We start from the raw sequence: 23,800 nt of genomic DNA, 5'->3' as shown, positions 1-23,800 counted from the left end.
GTCTAATAAAAATGTATACAGTGGAGGCCAAAAGTCTCAAAAGTTTTTTTTCTATTTTATTTATGCATTTTCTCCCATTTTCTCCCAATTTAGCGTAGTCAATTTGTCTTCCGCTGCTGGGGGATCCCTGATTGCAGTCGAAGTGGGTATATTGTTGCTCACGCCTCCTCCGACTCACGCGCAGCCCTTGGTGGAACCCTTTTTCACTCACACACTCTGCACAGGCTCCTCTTTATCTGCTAATCAAGGTCCTTACACAGCGTTTGAAGACCCCACCCACGTAGTCCGTTCACTCCGCCCTAGCAGAAACGTGTCTGCTGCAGGCACTGCCAATTATGCCCGCTAGATGGCGCCCAGCCGACCAGTGGCAATGCCGAGTTTCGAACCAAGGAGTTCCCGTTGTGCCACCTGGGTGCGTAAGTCATTTTTTATTGAATTTAATATGTTTTTCATTACAAATCTCAAACCTAAAAGCTTTGAAACAACTATTTAAGGACCGAAGTAGATCAAGGAATCCTAACTGTCATGTATCTTTCTTCATAGTCACCTGACTTAAACCCCATTAAGCTTTTTTTTATATGGGAACTTGAAGTCAGACATTTATTTAAATCACAGGATTCTCTTTAAAATATTCGTAAATCATGCTGTGATAACATGGATCATCAGATTTTGCACAAACTTGTGGAGTCTATGCTAGTTTGAGTGCATGGTCATTACAGCTTAAGAGGGACTTTCTAGAATTCATGTAATTTTACTCAAATTGTTATGCAAATTTTTTTAAAAAATGCCAAATTTACACTGTATATGTCAAGTTTACATTGACACAAAGTTTTACATATTAACCATACAATGAAATGCTCTTGTTTAAATTGTACCTGGCCTTATTTATCACTGGCATTGAGAAGGGCTTCTCAAGGACCAAACAAAGAAAAACTAAAATGGAAGAAGTTCCAGAGCCACAGATAGCAAACACCTTAAACATTCCTAACAGTTCAGCTAATTTAATAATCTGCAGGTGGAACGCTAATGGAACCACAACTCATCCCCAGACAAGAACGCCATGCTTTTTTACAACTTTTACAACTTTAACAATCAACAGCAGAGCAATCACTTCTTCCACACTCCGAAATAAAAAGAAATACAGAGAGACACATATCTGCAATTTGTAGACAAGCATTTGTACAAATCAGAAACAAAAACAGAACTCACAGTAAGGTATGGAGTTCAGGGCAAAAGAGACTAAATAATAAATAACTAAAGTCTAAAAGGTTACAATGCTTGAATGGCTGCCAATCTTGTGAAATAAATCCTGGCAAAAGAATCCTGAGTGAAGAATTTCAGAGGGACTTTGGGGAATTAAAGAAAATCTGCCAAGAGGAAAAAGTCAATACCACAACACTAAAAGAGGCTAATTGTTTCTTAGTGGTTTTAAAGCTGTACATAGCACAAATGTAGCAACAAAGTGTACTAATGTTGTTCATTTGTGTTGTCACCATTTTCCCTTTTATTCCCTTAAACATTTATGCTCTTAAGTACATTTTTGTTTATATTAATAAGTACTAATTAAAATGTCACTTGAAAAGTGGATACATGCACTGAAAGTATATTAAACAAAACAAGTACTTTCGCAATGCAAAGACAAACACACAGACGCCAAAGCGTGTATCAAGCTGCTAAAATCAGAACAAAATGTGATCCTTTATTGTAATTGTGTGATTTTCCTAAAAGAAGTTTAACTGAGGAAAACGGCTGATTGGTCAGAGCTCAAGAAAAGGGGAAATGGGACGGGCACTAACTTGACATCTGAAATAGGAAAGGCCAAACGCCTTGGAGAGGTGTCCCAAGGTGAAGCGCCTATTTCTTAGTGACTGCTGGAAAAAAATGTACAGTATATAATGCTGTATTTAATGTAACTGAATTTTACTGTTTAACAGCAATATGTAATGATTATTATAATAAAGAGAAAAAATGATGTCCTTATCTCAAAAGTTTCCAGACTTAATCTTGCTTTCTCTAACCAGATTAAGTCTGGAGAAAGCTGTAATGAATTTTGGTTTAAAGGTGGGTGGAAACATTACAGTAGTAAAAATTAATCTATTTAAACGAAAGGCAAAATAAAGCTGAAATAAAAAAGTGAGTGAACCCTTTAGCATGATCTGGATTTCTGTATTGATTACTAGAAATGTGGTCTGATTGTTATCTAAGTGACTATTATAGACAAACCCTATTGACTACACTATAACACACAAGTGGTTGTACTGTTCACTTCGTCTATCGAGAACATTAAGTAAGCATCTACAGTACAGGGAGAAAGAGTAAGTCAACCTTGAATATAACAGCAATCACCTCCAACTAACATTTCCTGCAGCTACAAATAAGGTTAGCACAACTATGAGGATGAATTTTCGACCATTAGTCTCTAAAAATGTGTTTCAGTTCATCAATATTGCATGCATAGCCCTCTACAGGTCATGCCCCAGCATCTTCATAGGATTAAGGTCAGGAAGGAAGGAAGACTTGGTTAATTGAGTTGATCGTTAATAGATCTTCTGTGTGCTTTGGTTTATTGATTTGTTGCATCACTCAACATCTCTTCCGCTTAAGGTCATGGACTGCTGCCCTTACATTTTCCTGTAAATGTCTCAATGATTGCAAGTCATCCAGGACCTGAGGCAGCAAAGCAGCCTCAAAACATGATGCTCCCTCCAGCATGCTTCGCAGCTGGGATGAGAGGCTGGTGTACATTGTTTTTTGTTCCCCCTAAATATAGCATTGTGCATTTGTGCACAATCTTAACAGGTCACCCACTCCTAGGAAGAGTAACAACATCCCTAATGATTTCACATCCTCAAATCTCAGAGCTGATAACGAGTGAGCTGGTCAAAACAGTCACAATCAGTGTTTTTTTTACAGTCACTACTATTTACTACTATTCTTTACTGACTTCACACAACTACCCAAGCTTTAACTCATATATGACACACTTTAATATACAGTGGGGGAAATAAGTATTTGATCCCCTGCTGATTTTGTAAGTTTACCCCCTTACAAAGACTTGAACAGTCTATAATTTTTATGGAAGGTTTATTTTAACAGAGAGAGACAGAATATCAACAAAAAATCCAGAAAAAAAACATTAAATAAAAGTTATAAATTAATTTGTATTTAATTAAGGGAAATAAGTATTTGATCCCCTACCAACCAGCAAGAATTCTGACCCCCACAGACCGGTTATGTGCCCATGAGGCACACAAATTAGTCCTGTCCCTGTATAAAAGACTCCTGTCACAGAGTCAGTTTCTTCCATTCAAATCTCTCGACCACCATGGGCAAGACCAAAGAGCTTTCAAAGGACGTCAGGGACAAGATTGTAGACCTGCACAAGGCTGGAATGGGCTACAAGACCATCAGCAAGAAGCTTGGTGAGAAAGAGACCACTGTTGGTGCAATCATTCGAAAATGGAAGAAATACAAGATCACAGTCAATCACCCTCACTCTGGAGCTCCATGCAAGATCTCACCTGGTGGGGTAAGAATGATTCTGAGAAAGGTGAGGTCAGTCCAGAATTACACGGGAGGAGCTTGTCAATGATCTCAAGGGAGCTGGGAGCACAGTCACCAAGAAAACCATTAGTAACACACTTCGCCGTAATGGATTGAGATCCTGCAGTGCCCGCAAAGTCCCTTTGCTCAAGAAGGCTCATGTACAGGCCCGTCTGAAGTTTGCCAATGAACACCTGAATGATTCAGAGAAAGCTTGGGAGAATGTGATATGGTCAGATGAGACCAAAATTGAGCTCTTTGGCATCAACTCCACTCGCCGTGTTTGGAGGCAAAGAAATGCCCGGTGGGGATGGTGTTCTTGGGGTCATATCCAGCATTTCTCTGCTCCCAGCTCCCTTGAGATCATTGACAAGCTCCTCCCGTGTAATTCTGGACTGACCCTCACCTTTCTCAGAATCATTCTTACCCCACCAGGTGAGATCTTGCATGGAGCTCCAGAGTGAGGGTGATTGACTGTGATCTTGTATTTCTTCAAGCTTCTTGCTGATGGTCTTGTAGCCCATTCCAGCCTTGTGCAGGTCTACAATCTTGTCCCTGACATCCTTTGATAGCTCTTTGGTCTTGCCCATGGTGGTCGAGAGATTTGAACGGAAGAAACTGATTCTGTGACAGGAGTCTTTTATACAGGGACAGGACTAATTTGTGTGCCTCATGGGCACATAACCGGTCTGTGGGGGTCAGAATTCTTGCTGGTTGGTAGGGGATCAAATACTTATTTCCCTTAATTAAATACAAATTAATTTATAACTTTTATTTAATGTTTTTTTTCTGGATTTTTTGTTGATACTCTGTCTCTCTCTGTTAAAATAAACCTTCCATAAAAATTATAGACTGTTCAAGTCTTTGTAAGGGGGTACTTACAAAATCAGCAGGGGATCAAATACTTATTTCCCCCACTGTATATTTTTTAATTTTATTAAATATTTATTAAAACCAATTCATGCATCCATACCTTCTCGCTGAGGTCTAGAACACATGTACTGTATCTCCACTTCGTCAGAACAATAGGTTCGGGCAGCTTTCTTTCCAAACTGCGACTTTTAGGAATGTCAATGGAGTTTGGAGAAGGAAGACTGTACTATAGTAAGAAAAAATGTATAAATAATGAACAACAAAGAAAGCACAAGAAAGCATCAAAAGGTAATAAAATAAGGATAGAATGAAACAAATAAGAAGCATTTTAGCACAACAAAAAAAGAAAAACAGTTGAGCAAAAAAGAAGAGAATTGTGTCTGCATCAACAGTCACAGTATGTGAAAAGTAAAAAGCACAGAAACATAACTGCATAGTATATTAAGATTAGGGGTCTATACCTATGCCTATAAGCTCTTTGGTTACTTGGTAGACAGAAGGTGATTGCGACTTTTCTTACCTTAGGAAGCTCCCACTCAGAGCGGGATCCATCTACGCTGTAGTAGTACGGCCTGCCTTGTTCATCCACATGCTTTATCCACTACAACACACAGAAGAGAGACAGTAGTACGCAGTCAGAGAAACTGAACACCAGTGGTACGGGTGAGCAATGTGGCAAAAGTCTAATTGTTTAACAATCTTTATTTATGTATCTATTTAATTAGATGTTTAACGCCATGCTTACATAATGGTTATATTCACGGCAGGAAGGGTAGGTAATTTTTATATATGTCAAAACAGGAGAGCTACATGAAAAACACATTTTCATTTCTTATACATATGTAAATAATTACCAAGGGAAAGAACAACAAAACAAAACAACTGATCCAGTTCTTTCCCCCTACTAATATACAGTGTGTCGGATGATATGGTGTAAAGCCGCCACTGGACTCTGGAACAGTGGAATCGTGTTCTGTGGAGTGACACAATTTTCTATCTGGCAGTCTGTGGACAAAAGTTTGGGGAAGGAGGGATATTGCTATGATGTTGTTTTTCAGGGGTTGGCCTAGGCCTCTTAGTTCCAAAATCTTGTTAAAAAACCTTCCCAGAAGTGGAAGCTATTATACCTGCAGGGGGGAAGGGGGTCAACTCGGCCTATGGATTTGAAATGGGATGATATAAAACCTCATTTAAGTGTAATGTGTAGGAATCTCAATACTTTTGTCCATATAGTGTATATTACTGCAGTAAGTGATTCAAAATAACCAGAGCTGGACAAGAGCTTAACTGATCCATAAACATTACACAGAATGCTAGATTATTAGGAATAAACTTGCACCTTCTCATTGTTGTATTCACACACATAAAGTGTATGGCCGTGTTCATCCAGTTCCTCAGACCAGCCTCTGGGGGGCGATCCATACTGACTGTCTGACTGACTCGAGTGTGTGCTCGGGCAGTTCTCTTCAGAGGACAGAGGCTAAAAAGAGGAAAAAAAGAGAAAGACAATTACATTATTTTAAAGTGTAGTTTAACCCTGCCACACAAACAGATGTTACAAATGTTAGTGTTTCTAACTTAAGTTCCTGGTTAAATAAACCAGTTTTAATGCCAGTAAAACCACTAATATGAATATGAATTAATCAATTACATGCACTTAGTGCTTGGTTTAGCTTAATTAGCTTTACAACCCTTATGAGCTGTTTTTTAAAATATAATGCAGTATTTTAATTTTAAAAGCATTCCTCAAAGCAGCAATTAGAACTTCTGGTCCTAGCATACACTCACCGAGCACTTTATTGGAAACACCTGTCCTGAACGTACATTCATAACAATTTTATGAGCTAAACCTACAATATACATAGATGCACTCTTGGTATATTTCACTAGGTGTATTTTATGGATGATCAGAGACTGTAATTCATCTGTTACTCTGTGCACCTTGTCACCCCTCTATACCCTACCCATTAATGGAAAGGGATCCCATAAGACCACCTATAACCAGATGTCACTTGGATTATGGCTCATTCTCAGCATTGCAATGACACTTAAATTGTAATAATGTATACCACACCAGGTATTAGTGTAGTAGGTTCAGTATTATTGGGATTTTTAAAGACTTCAGTGTCGATGCTGGGAGGACAATAGTGCTCCAATTAAAAATAAAATGCCAAAGCATCATATGATCAGAAAGTGTTCACTGACAAAAGTTAACGAGTTCATAATAAAGAGGCATGTAAGAATAAACAGTATGACACTGATGCACATAATACACCGAGAATGGTCTATCACCCAAATAATATATTGTCATAAGGGGTTCTACAGGGATCTTTTTTGATTAAAGGATGATGATGATGATAGCTGGGATTTATTGCCACTTCAGCACGATTACGGCTATATACGTGGCATCTTTTGATTAAAGGAAGAGGCTGACAAGGTGTACAGAGCAACAAATGGGCTACAGTCAGCAATTGTATATGCACAAAGTGCATAAAATGACCAGTGACGATACAATCAAGACTCAAGGTGAGTGTGTTTGAAGCAATAAATCATAATTAGTTCCACCTGCATCTCGACTAAAAACAAAAATCTTTTAAATCATTTATATCTTGTAAATATTTATACTCTATAAAAACTCTACTACCATAATATGACAAGCACTTGACTATAACAAATGCAAACCAGGCTAAACTAATTGCAGTCTTTTGCAGGACAAAAACCCTAACACATTTTTACACTTTTTTGTTATCCGAAACAAACTCCTGATGTCAAAACTATTAAAACACAATATTTAAGCACTAAAACTTGTGTCCGTTCAAATCTTTTCGTAACAAGCTGTACTGTCATGTTTCCACTGCAAAAGATGTTCATCTGCTTCTCTTCTGAAGCTAGGTCAGTGACAATTAGGTGAATCTCAAATATCAGCAGGGCATATGATGTTTAAATATAGAGACCTACTTTAACCCTGGCCTAGTTAACACACACACACACACACACACACACACACACACACACACACACACACACACACACACACACACACACACACACACACACACACACACACACACACACACACACACACACACACACACACACACACACACACACACACACACACACACACACACACAATTGAATCACATTGACAGACTAAATGGACAATGAGGGTGGGTGATAAAACAGTGCCCACGACAACACTGATACATTTCTATACAGTATCGTCATTGTATGACTGACGCAACAATGACGCCATGCTGTGCTTAGAGTCCGCGCATTATTCCTAACAATCAGTTCAATGGTAAAATCGGTCCAGTTCTGTATGAATTCAGTTCTTGTGTAAGTATAATTAGTGGTGTCATGCACAACAGTAAGTTGTTTGCTTGTAACGCTGGTCATTTTCAATTCCGCCTTTCCAACTCTGCTTACGCTTACTTGGCTTGATGCAAACATCAGAACTGTCTCTGACATAAAGGCAGCATTTCATCCCTAGGTAGAGTGCAACCTACCTTTCCAACCAACTGGCATGTTGAGGCTTCAAATCTTTTCCATATAGCACCTGCTCTTTTGGTGAAGTCACATCCAAGCATTTGCATTCCAATGCTGATAATACTCAGCTTATCCTGACATTCCTTCCTGAGACACCTAAGTATCGCATCCCAGCATGCCTGGCAGTTATCTTGTTATGGAAGTCAGCTCATCATCTAAAACTTAAACCCAGTAAGCCTGAGCTGATATATTCCTGGAGATATGTGCCCATTCCAAGATCCAGGTCATTTCAAACCATCTGTACAAAAATATACAAAACCTTGACACTGTTCTGGATAGCCAGCTATTCTTCTCGACTTAACCTGACCGATCATGCCTGTTCTTCCTCTAACACATCAAACCACTTAGATTTGAGTCCAGTCACTTGTCATTTCGAGGCTGGACTACAGAAGCTCCCTTCTAGCGGATCTTTCCATGTCCAGCGTCAGACTTCTGCAACTGATTAAAAATGCACACCTGTTTTTCAATCTACTCTAGCAGAGCCATATCAACCTGTTGCTCCAGTTTCTGTTTACAGGCTTCCCATAGCTACCTGCATACAATTTTAAACAACGGAGCTTGCCTACAAAGTCAAAAACGGGCCGGCCCTGACATATCTTAGAGCAGGGTTTTTCAAGCCCTGGGTCGCGACCCTAAGGTGGGTCACAAGAAAAAAACAATAATGAAATAAACAAATTTTAACAGGTACATGAACTTGTAATAAAAAGCCTCCACAAGGGGGGCGTTCATGTACATCTTGTAAACCACAGTGGGACCAGACTGTACAGAGCAGAGCGAGTAAGATGCATTGTTTGTGTTGCCTGGGTCGCATAAAAAAAATCATGGACAAAATGTGGCTCGCTTGAAAAAAAAGTTTGAAAAGCCCTAATTAAGAGCACTGTGAACAGCTAACTCTCCTGGCGTCTTCAAAATACGACTAAAGCTTCACCTCTTTACTAAGTACCTGAGTGGAAACTAAATTGCATTTACTAATGTCTCTATATTCAAATGTCTCATATTCATATCCAATTGTGTCAAAAACAGTCCAAGGAACTGAGGTTTAAGGACCTTGCTGAGGGCCCCAACAGTGGCATCCAGTGGCACGACTAATCTAGCACCTTAACCTCTGAGCTAGCCCTTGTGTGCCCACTGAGATGATTGATGTGTAGATCCTAGTGCTTTTTCTGGTCAAGAAGCCCGATACACTCACTCACTGTCCTCAAGGTCCTCAAACCTGACCCTTCGCTTAGCTGGTTCTATTTTGATAACAGTAACACGTATTACCTCTATATGCAGAATATTTTGAAGGCCAAGCTCTAAAGGTATGGATTTCCGTTAATGTATGCTCTTACCTCCATGTCAGTGGTGTTAGACGCGTCTCCTCGGCTGCCCCCGGTGTTGTCTCGTGAGCGCGGTGGCTTCCACGTCCTCTCCTGAGTGCTGCGGTTGTAATAGAAATGTCTTCCGCTCAGGTCCTTATGCGTCTCCCAGTCTCCTGCTACATGCAGGGGAGAGGATGAGGGGACAGGAGGTAGAGAGGACTGGGAGATCTTCAGCTCTCGTAGGTTGGTGTAGACTGGAGATTCTGAACGACCATGGCCAGTGGGTGACAACGTCTGAGGGACACAGAGGGGTTCAAGAATTTATGATTAGCTTATTTTCGAGGATAAATGCTAAAAACTAAGTATAGATACTTAATAATCACAGTAGATGTACATTCAGAATAATCAGGACACAAATTTAAAGTCACTTCACTCTACAACTGACAAAAGGGGTTTACAAATATGCACATATGTAACTAAATAAGGATGTCCTTAGAACAAAAAACTAAAACGTGGAATAAATGTGATTTAAATGACACAAAGTGATATGGAAGACTCCAAATGTGTGGCTCTAATTAGTCTCAGGAATGTTGGCAAATTTTTCTATGGCTGTATGCAGAGTTATGTGCTGGTTTAGGGTGTTCATAAGTAGGTCATCAGAATACAATGTCCCTGGCTGTGAATGAAGAGGGGTGATTTTAATGTATTTATTCATTTTATATTGATTTAGTAATGTAATTGAGGGAAACTGGTAAAAATATTTGCCCTTTCTTTAAGTCTTGTGGCACAAAACCATGAAACTAGGTTTCCAATGTATGCAAAAATTATAAGATGTGGAACAATAAGTGCAAGAATGAAAAGCATGGTGTGATTACACTCATACATTAACAGTCTAATCTAGCTCAGTTGCAAATAGGACAGGTGTAGCGTGGGTCAAAAGTAGGCTGACTGTATGCAGAAACACAAGCTAAAATGACCCAGTCTGGTTGATAATATGCTTCAGCTAAACTCTCATTAAATGTGAGTTCTGGAAACCAGATCTGAGTACATTGCTGTCATTCCACAATAGTATGTATAGCAGGTGATAGTGTTGTATGTGTGGGCTGGTTCTGACCCATCACGCATTTCATACAAAATTATTCTTTTCTCACACAATAATTAAACAAACAGCACTGAGAAACCCAGTTTGGGGTTACTGGAAGGTAGTGCAACATATACACTAAAAAAAGAAATTCATTTCCTCAGTAAGAAAGCAGCAAGATTAGCAAAACTAACCTACAACAGTTACAAGTTACTTTTATAACTTGCGCAACAACTTATGCAATAAAGAGACTTTTCTGTGTTTCTATGTTTCAGAATATAATTTTTGCAGTATAACTGGTAAACTAATAATCCTACACTGATATTCATTCCATTATCACATACTCATCCTGTTATTTTATTGTATTTGCAAACTAATAAGAATAAATAACGTTAGTGGTAAGTTTGTTTCACAGTTTACAGTTAATGTAAGTAGTTAAGAAGAAGAAAGTGGTCAGAGAAAACATATCTTTATTCAAATGGGCAAAGAGATTATTTGTATTTTATTTACAGGTAAAACTATTAGTACTCTAATATAATCTAATATAATGTTGAAAATCAGCAAATCAGTTGACAAAACTGATTCATTTTCTGAAGTTACTGTTAGTGAAAATACTCTATATATTATATACTTGTATTTCACATCTTATCTTGTACACATTTTACCTTTCATTATAATTTTACTCATATTTCACTATAACATATTTGCATTATTCATTTTTCTGTTCATAGACATTTTCTTTGCTTTGACTTTTTCTTTAAACAATTACAGGTATTAAAGGGGTAAAACATGTTTATATATTTCTATTATTATTATTATTATTATTATTAGTTATGACAGCTAGACTTTACTTGCCATTCACAACATAATAAATCCCTGCTTATGATCAATATTAACAGCACTTTTCTCACCATTTGTCCTTTGCTGCAGTAAAACACAGCACCTTCCTCTTCATCCTCACTGGTAAAGGTGTCAATGACTTCAAAGCTGAGCATAGTAAACTAAACCACTGCTTGGCTATAGTTCTTCTGCTGTTGCGTTTGTGGTGGAATGAACTTTAAGTGAAACAGTGTGCTCTCTCTGAACTTCTCTTTTCATGACCCTCCTGGTATCCACACACATACACACACAGAAAGTGGAAGTGTGAATTCTGCCTCGCCACGCTTTCACCCTACTAGCTGAATAGTTGTTGTTAAGATGTAATTTTTTAACACTTGTTTTTATTTAACTTCTTTTTTTAGCAAATGATTTTGTGCTTGGGTTAGGGTTAGAAACATATTATTAGGTGCAGTTAATTGTGTGTTCATTGCACTTATTGTTTTTTTGCAATTTTCTGCTGGTTCCACTTTTTGGTGGAATGATTGGTGGCACACTTACTAATTGCAAATTTTTAAGCCAACTGAACTCAAAGGAATGTTTGCTAAGACTTTGCACCTTTTTTCTATTTAAGTGTTTAACTATGTTGTCCCTAAAAACTTTTAAAAGTACATTCACATACAAAGTACATTTAGTAAAGGTAACGTGCGGCACGCAATCAATTTTGATTAAACTCGGGGTATAAATATCTCTCTTTTTTATTTATCCTATGAAATTATGGAATTATTTTGACTCCTGATTGCATAGCAATATAATGTAGATCATCAGTCCAGAAAAGTGAAAAAATGTCCGGAGCAAAAAAAACACTGAATTCCTACTTTCAGTCTTTAAAAGAGAACATGTCTGCAATTTCTTTAAGTCACCAGTAGAGGTCTACATGCATTTATTGGAACGTGAATTAGTGCAAACACAAGGACATTCCAATCCTCACCCTCTGCCATGTGCATGCGCAGGATTGGGGGTGTTTTCGAACAACACAGTGTCTTCTGTCACTAACACATTTGCATTGGTGACTAACAAAATGTGTACCACTGGAGAGCTGGTTGCATAACAGCTTGGCTCTGATGGGATTATGGGATATAGACATAATTATGGGAGAGGGACATACCATGCTGTTACGGGGGAAAAGATCTTTCTGTTTTTTTATCTCTTCACTGGTCACTGGTATATAGCAACACAGCCTATATAACTAAAGGTCTGTGGACACCCAAGTCCCAGACATAGCATAGGTTGAAAACATCACAACACTTAGGAGAATTAGTGAGAAACACAGATTAGGTGTAAGAAAGCCTGACTCGCAGTTAGCATTCCAGGTCATCCCAAATGGGTTGGCAGAGGTTAGGGCTCTGCAGAGGACTGTCAAGGTCAACCAGACCAGACTATTATGGCAAACCATTTCTTAATCATCCAACATGATTTGTGACATGCCATTCATGAAATAGGAGGCCTCTGTAATGTCATTTTATGCAGCTCTTCATTCTAACAGATCCAAAATTCAATTCTTTCTCCACCAGACTCTACAGCCAGATGTGATCATACTGTCTAATAAAGAAATGAGCTACATTGCTTTTCAGCTGAGCTGCTGTTGCTATCTGATATTTTAAAAATAGAAACAATAGAACATAAAAAGTTGACCACTGCAGCTCTTACAGGACAAGAATGTAAAGACCTGCCTTACAGAGTTGGCCTCCCATGTGGAGTGCTGCTTGGAAACTTCAGTATGACCCTCATTTGCCACCAATAAGTGCATATACACATACAAAAACCAGGTGACCGCAAGAAATTTGATTATTAGTCAGTAATGTAATTTCTACAGTAACTGTAAAACAGCTTTTTACATCCAAGTAGGGTGAAATCGCTACTTTATTTAGTCATTAGTCATGTTTACTTTGCTTGGGTGGCACTAAAACACACTGGCCAACTATTGAAATCTGGGGTTTGAATCCCTGCAATACCATTAGCCAGGCGTCTACACAGAACCAAAATATGTGTGTATGAAATGAGTGATGGGCCAAAACCAGCCCACACATACAACACTATCATCTGCTACACATACTTCTGTGGAATGACAGCAATGGACTCAGATCTGGTTTCCAGAACTCACATTTAATGAGAGCTTAGCTAAAGCATACTATCAACCAGACCTCAGAGCTGGACCACTTCTATTCTGAAATCAAACTGCAGCACAATTACTTTATATGGTAGGTGGCATGTGGGTCATTTTAGCTTGTGTTTCAAATATGCCTGCATACAGTCGGCCTACTTTTGACCCACGCTACACCTGTCCTATTTGCAACTAAGCTAAGCTAGACTGCTAATGTACGAGTGTAATCACATCTTGTTTTTCTATTTTTCATCTAGAAAAAAAAATATATTTTTTTAAATAATTCTTGTACTTAGTGTTTCACTTAAGCTATCACTTGCATCCGTGGTTTAAAAAGCCATTTGGAGGTGCACTTGTGCTCTCAATACCGTTCCCAGGCACAGATAAAAGAGGATGGTTGCGTCAGGAAGGGCATCTGGCATAAATTTGTGCCAGGTCAGGTATTCGGAGCAGAATGATCAGCTGTCTAGAGCCCTAAATAAGGAGGCATCTGAATAAAAAGAAAATGTAATGATGGCTGTCTATGCCAGTGAAACACTTGGTGGGTTCTTATTCCTGCTAATATCTCACTCTCATTTCATATTTTCTTCTCATTTCCGCAGCTCCTGTTTGCATGTTTGCAATAACAAACAGCTTAACCGACATTTGCAGATAATTGACTACAGGGAGTACATATCCACTCAAAACCCCATAAGCACATCTGTGACATGTCAATGTCATGCACATCACACACACAGTTTGTATAAAGCGATGATAAAGCCAGTGGTTGTTCATGATTTAGTAGTACTTCATAAAGCTTACAGAGCTCCATTTCTCACATCAGTGAGTTTAACCACACTCTCACGATGTCTGATTGACATGTAATTAACCTTAGCAAGGCACCCACAACCACAGATGAAACCAATCCACCACTCCAACCACACAGAAACTCCACACTTTATCTCAGTACTGTTAGATATGAGGTATGGAAATATACACTGTGGGTGTGTTCGAAAAGCTAAGGAGCTCTCTACATAGGCAGCATTTTACGTCATCCTGTGCGCGCTCCCGAGAAGGAGGCTGTTCGAAATCCTAGATGCCTTAATATGCTCACTACTGAGGCATCTTAATATTTCAATGTTATTTTGACTTAAGAACGAGTGAGCATCCGACGCTGCCTTAGTGATCAAGGCAATGCCAGAATTCATTGCGGGTCGGGTGCTCTTCTCTCACAAAAAAATAAACATGGCTGACGGTGCGGACAAACAAATGGAGTTATTTTCAAACGTAAATAAAATATTACTGATTTTTTACTTATAAACTTGTACCTAGTGTTTTTATTTGCAAGTTCGGGCTTGTCAGGAAATGTAACCGTTATCGGTACCTGAAGGAGATGCTATATTGACATGTTGGCATGCTGTGCTACCTCAGTCCATTGGTTTTAATGGCAGGATGCTAAATGCTAAACGCAAAAACCCGATGAAATCGCTGTCTAAGTAGCGCGTTTGAATAATCTGCCTAATAAGTCAATGACTTATAAGAATCCTCTCTACCGAGGCAGCTGCCTATGTAGACAGTAAGACAGCAAGGCAGCTCCCTAGGATTTCGAACACACCCTTCGAGTCTGAAAACCTAGTGAGCTCTCTGCAGAGACAGCATTTTGTCATCGTACGTGCGCTCACTATAGAAGGCTGTCTAAATTCTTATATTATCTAACATGCTGCGTACCAAAATGTCTTATTCTGAGCAATATTCTGACCCAGCGTTCATCTTTTCTCACAAAAGATTTCTAATATGGTGAACGGAAACAGAGCAGCGAGTGGAGTTATTTTCCAAATGCGAGTAATTCTCATTATTATTCTAATTATTATAAAGGTGCACAAGTGTCCTTTATTTGCAATATTGGGTAACAGTTTTTGGTACATGGTGAGAGATGTTGGCGGACATGCTAGCGAGTTGTGTCGCCTCAGTCCATTGGTTTGAATGGCCTAAGGCTAACTCTGTTAGCCTAGTAAGCTAAAACTGCAGCAGTATGCGGGGACAGCTGATGGTGTAATCTCTGTCTAAGTAGTACATTTAAACAATCTGCCTTCTAAAGATGGTGTCAGTTAGAATCCTTTCTAGGTACGCAGTGGGCAGCAATGCAGCTCACTAGGTTTTTCAGATGGACCTTATATGTTAAGAAATAAAGTCTTCTCTACTTAACATATGTGAATCCATTAATAGGGATTATGAACAGTAAAAGAAAAGAGAAAACCTTCAGAGAGTTAAGGGTCTCAGTGCTATCACACGCTTCTGTGGATGCAACTCTGTTTTGGAATCCGTCCTACACCCTTAGGGCAGACAGCTTTGATGTGTATGCCAAATTCATGAAAGCTTAATGTTTGGCCCATTCCGATGGCAAATCCCTTTTTATTAGTCCTGCTTTTCTTTTAAATTCATCAATTATTTATAAATAAGAGACAGGACCCCTGATGGGATACACTATCTGTGGGAAACACTATTTTCTGTCTGCATATATCTAATCTGTCAGCACTTGCCCTGCAGTCTCATCTAAAACGTCCTTTGTTTCTCCCTAATTGCAGTCACCCAGTGTGTATATAATATACTTAACTACATTAACTACCCAAGCGGCATTAGCGGGGTTTCTTTTAAGGACTGCAAGGACAAAGTCAGCTTTGTGTCAGCAGCAAACTTCCTGTGTACAGAATTTTCTGCCATTATTAGTCAGCATGAAATGAAAAATCTGCACTGAACTGCACTTTCATTCCAGCCATTTATTATAAAATTGATGGGAGGCTATATGCTTTATGGGTAATGGTTAGCCGTCAGCTAATGACAGTCTAAATTAAAAGACATAGGCAAAGTGTGCATTTTAAATGACTGTACTTTTTGTTTTCTATAAATACTAAAAAGAAAAAAACCCTATATGACTATGCATGTCCAAACTTGAAATATCATACATTTATTAATTCAATTTCTCATTAACTGCTAGATCAAAAAACTAAAATCTGGGATTTGTTATTCCCCTCAAATCTTTATTTAACTGACCAACAAAATACAAAGAAAAAAATCTAATGTTTTTACTGACCAACTTAATTATAGGCAGGCCAATTACTAATGAGCTTCCAAGGAAATAAACATCTAAAAACATCTAAAATGCCAATTGGTATCTTCTATTGGAACCTCCAATGTCCCTTTTGTGTCCCCAGAATGTCCCCAGAAACAAGTTAAAATTTTGACTCATTTGACCCCAGCACACGACTTTCGGTCCATCTGAGATAAGCTCAGGCCCAGAAAACTTTGGCATCTTTTTGTGTAATTTTTTTTGTAATTTGTGAACATATTTGAAAACTGAAAGACACAATGAAATCCCTCAATACTTACCCATACACCCACCCTGAATCGTAGAGCCAACACAAACAAAAAAGTTGTTACAAAATTGCTACAGTTGAGAACGATTCTCTAATCCAGAGTACGATAAACAGCTCACATTATTTCATGATACCCTCACTTGTTAACTAGGGGTGGGTTTATAAAATCGATTTTTCGATTCGAATCGATCTTTATTTGAACGATCCGATATCGATTCATATAAACGCGAGATCGATCTTTTAAATACGCCCCTTTTTACGGTGTACACGGAAATCTGTTACCCCTTTAATTTCGCGTGACCAGCCAGTGTTTTTTCATGCAACGAGATCTGACCTGCACATCAGTTTAGCATGGCAGAAGCTCAAGTTATGACCACTACACAACTTTTTTCACTGATTTTCGCTCGGCGACAGGTCGGTGCTGGATTCGGGAGGAACTCGATGTTCGCTCTGCGATCAAAACTCGGCTCTCAATCAATGTGAGAAACAGCGAGGGGAAACACAGGGGAGAGGTTGTAAACAGGTGGTGGAGCGCAATATAGTTTCTATTAGAGATGGAACGATCGATTGGCTATGAATCGGTATCGGCCGATTTTTAATCAAAATATGCTATCGGCGATCGGCCGATATTTCCTAAATGTAGCCGATCCGATCGTGTGATATATAAAAGATCACGTTAAGTTAACAGCTCAGTGGATTGATCCAGACTTTGAGCTACAAAGCACCAACCATTGCATCAAAATTCGTCAACAATCGTACAGAAACCATCGTGAAAGCTCTTACGATGTAATTTTGCTGATTGAAATATTTACTTTTAAAAAATAATTCAACCCGGTCACATCTGATTAGATTCTATCAGCACGTTATATAAACTCCTGGTTCACTTTGGTAAATCGTAAGTGGTTCTTGCTTGTGCTGTAGATGAGAACAGAAAACGTTACAGAGCCAATCAGAGGCAAAAGTTTATTCATTACCAAATTCGTTAGTTCAGGATCATCTGCTGAACTTTTAGGATCATCAGAAAACTTTTAGCTGCTTAGACGGAACGAGTCTGACTCGGTTACAGATCTGTGGTAATAGCAGTTTAATTAAGCTTTTTAATGTAAGAGAGTCACACAAAATGTTCTGTGTTAGTTGGTGTTTATTTAAAACCACAACATTAATTAATAACAGTAAACACGGAGAGATAACTGAGAAGAGAAACTTACGCTTCGCGAAAAATGAATCGACTCGTGAATCACTTTAAGCGATACAGTGAACAGATCATTTCTCTCTCACACACACACACACACGCTGCTCCGGTTTATCTTCACTGTGAGGCTCTTTTTAAGGTTTTTTCAGACTGAACGGGATAACATTAAACCTGCGTGTGTGTGTGTGGTCAGTTAGACTAATGAAATATGTCTCCTGTGGGTAAAAAAAATAATTGTTTGATGTACTTTATTCACTGCAAAATTTATCGGAATCGGCTATCGGCCGATATCCCTGAAAGGAGATCGGAGATCGGAATCGGTGCCAAAAACCCCGATCGGTACATCTCTAGTTTCTATCAGAATACATCAGCACACGAGTTTTACAGTATTTCTGACCTGATCGTTCTCTACAAAACAAAATATTTATTAACCTCCAACTCACTACAGAACGATCCATGCTGCTCGTGTTGCCAAATCCACTCAGATTCATTTATTTCATCAGCGCACAAACTTTCATCTCTCGCTACTTGTTGATGTGCATGTTTGGACGTGGTATCATTAAACCTTTCATCACTTCTCACGTGTGTTTTCGTGACAAAACGTAGTTTTGGAGAGCAGAGAAGCTCGCCTGTGATTCCCCCTGGTGATAGATGGTGTAGTGTAAAACCCCCCATCGCCGATCAGTCGTGTAGTGTGAACATTACAGCGACCAGGTGTTAATCAGAGTGTCGTGTAGTGTAAACTTGGCATAAGCTGTTCAACAGCCAGGTGTATGTTTACATTACATTTACAATGTTGTAGCGTGTCAGACATATCAAATAATAATAAAAAATGAATGTTACTGTTTTCTGTTTTGGATTAATTATTTATGTAAACAAAATACACAAATATTTTTAATAATGAGTGTTCTTTGTACAATTATCACATTCTTTCTCTGAACATCTGTACATATTTAAACAAAACCTGTTAATGTAACTCAAATATGCCTAACTGTGTTGAATCGAAATTGAATCGAAAATCGAAGATCGAATCGGGACCTTGTGAATCGGAATCGAATCGATCCAGGAAATTAGTGGCGATACCCAGCCCTATTGTTAACAATTTATCTGCTTAATGTGTAATGTTTCAAAACAATAGAACTTAAAAATTCCATAAATCCTTTAGTCTTATTTTTCTCCTGTCCCAACTTTTTTGAGCATGTATACAATCAAGATGGTCAGGCAAAACATTAAAAGTCATGTTTCATATTTCATTTACATTTTCAGCATTTAGCAGACGCTTTTATCCAAAGTGACTTACAGTGTACATTCTAAGCAATTGAGCAAGCAACCTGGCAGTGGTGGGGTTTGAACCAGCAACCTTATGATTACTAGTCCAGTACTTAAACCGCTAGGCTACAACAACCCTACAACTTACATCTTTTTCAGTTAAATAGAAGTTCAACAGAATTAACAAATTGCACGCTTTTTAAGTTACAAAATGTCCTTTTCTGAAATTGGGTTTGTAAATCCTGCACATGCCACAAGTCCATTGCACACTTACAGGTATTTGTCACACCCAGCAGAAATTTAAAGTGACCAGTTAACCTATTGGCATGTTTTTGGGAGCTGGAAGGAAACAAAAGTAAGAAGAGAAAACCCACAAAACCACAGTGACAGTCCAAACTCAATACAGACAGTTTCTGGAGCTCAGGATTCAACCTATGTCCACTGAGCTGTGACACACAATCTGTACATGTTTCAACATGATTGTGTACATTCTGTTTGTAAATGCTCATTGGTGCTTGTGAGAGCAGCTGAGAACAGCCTTTAGCAGCAGCTGGTACTAAAACCCAAATCCTGACCTCCTTGACCTGTGTAATGGCCTATAAACCCATCATAAACTCGTCTTGTCCTCTTTTATGAGCACCTAGTGACAAGACAGGACACAACTGACCCAACAACTAAAATCACAGAATAAAAAAATGGCCACACAGAAAGACAAGCAGTAAACGAATGACATTTACTATAGACTAGCTCACACAGCTGGTGGATACACTGATGAATAACAAAGCGTTTTATGTAGTACACTGAAATCAGTGTAGGTAATCATATACAGGCATTATGCACAGACAGCTTTGGAGTGTCTACGCCCCCCTGACTAATGAATAAATCCCTGCTGAGCCAGTGACTAGAGCTAATTAGCAAAGCACCGAGGATGTGGCTGCCTGGCAGTGGTGTCTGAGGTGGCATTATTGTTGGGCAGGTCTGTGTAAAGGTGGCAAAGTCATGTTCATCCATCCATTAAATCAGGATGCTCAGAGGCTGTGTAAACACAAACTAATGAATAAAACGCTAACTGGAACAAAGTACTAAGTGTAAAAAAAAATCAGGATTGCTGTTTTATTTAGTAAAAACTCCAGTGTTACTACAAACGACTGACAGCATGGCCTTATAAAGACTGGGACAAATGTGTCAGTGGCAGCTATAAGCTGATCACTTAACACACAAAGACTTCCTGGCCGGACTCCACCACTTAAGCCACTCTCGACCAAGAAGCACAGGAAGGATAGACTGGAATATGACAAAATGAATGTGAATATGTTCTGGAACACAGTGCAATGCAGTGATGAATCAAAACTGAAACTGTTTGTCCATATGGATTAGCAGTCTGTCTGGCACAGGAAGGGCGAGGCTTATAACCAGAACAATACCCCATGGTCACACACGTAGGTGGTAACATCAGTGATTACATGGGGATGTGTTTCTGCTGCAGGAACTGGCAATTCTGATCATGTGACTGGCATGGATTCACAGAAATACCAGAGCATTTTGAGGAGGAATGTTGCGTCTTCTCTCGTGAAACTGAGAGAAACCTTGGAGACAGTTGGACTTGCCAGCAAGACAGTGTTACCAAACACTTCCAAGACAACCAAAACTTGGTTACCACATCAGTCCTGGTATATCAGATATCAAATTTAAATACCATAGAAAATCTTTGGTGGTATTTAAAATAGCGGATGCATCATGTAACTTATTAAACTACAATGGGCTTAAAGCTTTAGCACGAAAAGAATGGCTAAAGATTCCAGGAGAAGTGTCAAAAACATGTTAGAACTTAAAGAAATTGCTTATTAGAGATTATCAAGGGAAAATGATGTTCCACCAAGTACTGAGGCTGGGGGTTGAATATAAGAACCATATGTTTTTCATTTAAACTCAAAATTTGTCAACTTAGGTAATCAAAATTGCTTGTGTGTATTAATAAATATTTTTTCTCTGTTTACTGAGACTCGTTGTATAATTTCATTTTATTCTATACACATCATAACAGCTTTTAGGTGAGGGGGGCTGAATATTTATGAGTGCAATTGGATATAGAGAACACATATTATTAAAAGTCTGCTACCGTTTTAGCTACATAACATTTATCAGTTTTACAGAGAACGGGACCCACTACAGTGCAACCAAATAAGCAGTTCTTTGAGATTATCTAATGTGTGACCATTAAGGCATTTATGATTTATTTATTACGATTTTAATGTCATGCCTTACACACATTGGTTACATTCATGACAAAACAGGTAATCACTGGTTACACAAGATTCATCAGTTCAAGTTTTTAAATGTCAAACACAGTCATGGACAATTTTGTATCTCCAATTCACCTCACTTGCATGTCTTTGGACTGTGGGAGGAAACCGGAGCTCCCTGGAGGAACCCACGCAGACACGGACCCACAAAGAAAGGATTTTCTAATCCACACAGAAAGGACCCAAATCGCTTCACCTGGGAATCGAACCCAGGACCGTCTTGCAGTGGGCTGACAGTGCTAGTCATCGAGCCACTGTGCCACCTGGCATGTTGTAGCCAAATGCTAAACCTTTATTGCTTTTTGCATTTTTGACTGAGTTCATGCTACATGATTTTATGGCATTTAGCACCTGAAACAAACCAGCGAGAACACACATGCATGTAAAGAATAGAAAGCCTTTATTTGTCATATATACAAATACAGGTGTACAGTACAACAAAATTCTTTCTTTGCATAAACCAGCTTGTTTGGAAGCTGGGGTCAGAGCGCAGGGTCAGCTGCATCTGAGAGGGTTAATGGCCTTGCTCAAGGGTCCAACAGCGGCTGCAAGGCAGAGCTGAGATTTAGACTCTCAACCTTTTAATTGATAGTCCAAAGCTCTACCCACTAGGCTACCACTGTCCCGAATAAATAACCTTCATTTTCTAATCATGTGGCGCCAACTAAACAACAAGAACTGCAGCAAAATTGGAAAAAAAAATAGCATAAATCCAGTTTACACTTTAATCAATCAATTAAACAACAAAAAAAGAAAGAGCTTAACATTACACAACCCTATTATTTATGTAACTTCCTACCAGAAGTCACTGAAGGTATTATGAAGGAAAACTGCCCTTTATAGATCTGCCTTTATGATCTGTAGGGCTGCTTTTAATCTTCATCCCCACATGTACATACAGTGTATCACAAAAGTGAGTACACCCCTCACATTTCTGCAAATATTTCATTATATCTTTTCATGGGACAACACTATAGACATGAAACTTGGATATAAGTTAGAGTAGTCAGTGTACAGCTCGTATAGCAGTGTAGATTTACTGTCTTCTGAAAATAACTCAACACACAGCCATTAATGTCTAAATAGCTGGCAACATAAGTGAGTACACCCCACAGTGAACATGTCCAAATTGTGCCCAAATGTGTCGTTGTCCCTCCCTGGTGTCATGTGTCAAGGTCACAGGTGTAAATGGGGAGCAGGGCTGTTAAATTTGGTGTTTTGGGTACAATTCTCTCATACTGGCCACTGGATATTCAACATGGCACCTGATGGCAAAGAACTCTCTGAGGATGTGAGAAATAGAATTGTTGCTCTCCACAAAGATGGCCTGGGCTGTAAGAAGATTGCTAACACCCTGAAACTGAGCTACAGCATGGTGGCCAAGGTCATACAGCGGTTTTCCAGGACAGGTTCCACTCGGAACAGGCTTCACCAGGGTCGACCAAAGAAGTTGAGTCCACGTGTTCGGTGTCATATCCAGAGGTTGGCTTTAAAAAATAGACACATGAGTGCTGCCAGCATTGCTGCAGAGGTTGAAGACGTGGGAGGTCAGCCTGTCAGTGCTCAGACCATACGCCGCACACTGCATCAACTCGGTCTGCATGGTCGTCATCCCAGAAGGAAGCTGACGCACAAGAAAGCCCGCAAACAGTTTGCTGAAGACAAGCAGTCCAAGAACATGGATTACTGGAATGCCCTGTGGTCTGACGAGACCAAGAAAAACTTGTTTGGCTCAGATGGTGTCCAGCATGTGTGGCGGCGCCCTGGTGAGAAGTACCAAGACAACTGTATCTTGCCTACAGTCAAGCATGGTGGTGGTAGCATCATGGTCTTGGGCTGCATGAGTGTTGCTGGCACTGGGGAGCTACAGTTCATTGAGGGAAACATGAATTCCAACATGTACTGTGACATTCTGAAACAGAGCATGATCCCCTCCCTTCGAAAACTGGGCCTCATGGCAGTTTTCCAACAGGATAACGACCCCAAACACAACCTCCAAGATGACAACTGCCTTGCTGAGGAAGCTGAAGGTAAAGGTGATGGACTAAACCCAATTGAGCACCTGTGGCGCATCCTCAAGTGGAAGGTGGAGGAGTTCAAGGTGTCTAACATCCACCAGCTCCGTGATGTCATCATGGAGGAGTGGAAGAGGATTCCAGTAGCAACCTGTGCAGCTCTGGTGAATTCCATGCCCAGGAGGGTTAAGGCAGTGCTGGATAATAATGGTGGTCACACAAAATATTGACACTTTGGGCACAATTTGGACATGTTCACTGTGGGGTGTACTCACTTATGTTGCCAGCCATTTAGACATTAATGGCTGTGTGTTGAGTTATTTTCAGAAGACAGTAAATCT

At 39.3% G+C, this 23,800-nt stretch overlaps 1 protein-coding gene across 3 annotated transcripts in view; it reads right to left on the bottom strand.

The window, feature by feature from the left end:
- Positions 1 to 23,800, bottom strand: part of arhgap12b (Rho GTPase activating protein 12b) — a 107,314-nt gene that overhangs the window by 29,123 nt on the left and 54,391 nt on the right. For all 3 annotated transcript variants that reach the window (XM_063002946.1, XM_063002947.1, XM_063002948.1), the window contains exons 3-6: positions 9,297 to 9,560; positions 5,756 to 5,896; positions 4,937 to 5,017; positions 4,517 to 4,642 (exon numbers count right to left, since the gene is read on the bottom strand). In XM_063002946.1, the coding sequence (XP_062859016.1) occupies positions 4,517 to 4,642; positions 4,937 to 5,017; positions 5,756 to 5,896; positions 9,297 to 9,560 (612 nt within the window). The remainder of the gene's footprint in view (positions 1 to 4,516; positions 4,643 to 4,936; positions 5,018 to 5,755; positions 5,897 to 9,296; positions 9,561 to 23,800) is intronic.

The sequence above is a fragment of the Trichomycterus rosablanca genome, chromosome 10, assembly GCF_030014385.1.
Source record: "Trichomycterus rosablanca isolate fTriRos1 chromosome 10, fTriRos1.hap1, whole genome shotgun sequence".
NCBI lineage: Eukaryota > Metazoa > Chordata > Actinopteri > Siluriformes > Trichomycteridae > Trichomycterus > Trichomycterus rosablanca.
The sequence above is the reverse complement of the archived record's forward strand: the minus strand, read 5'-3'. Positions and strand labels throughout refer to the sequence as shown.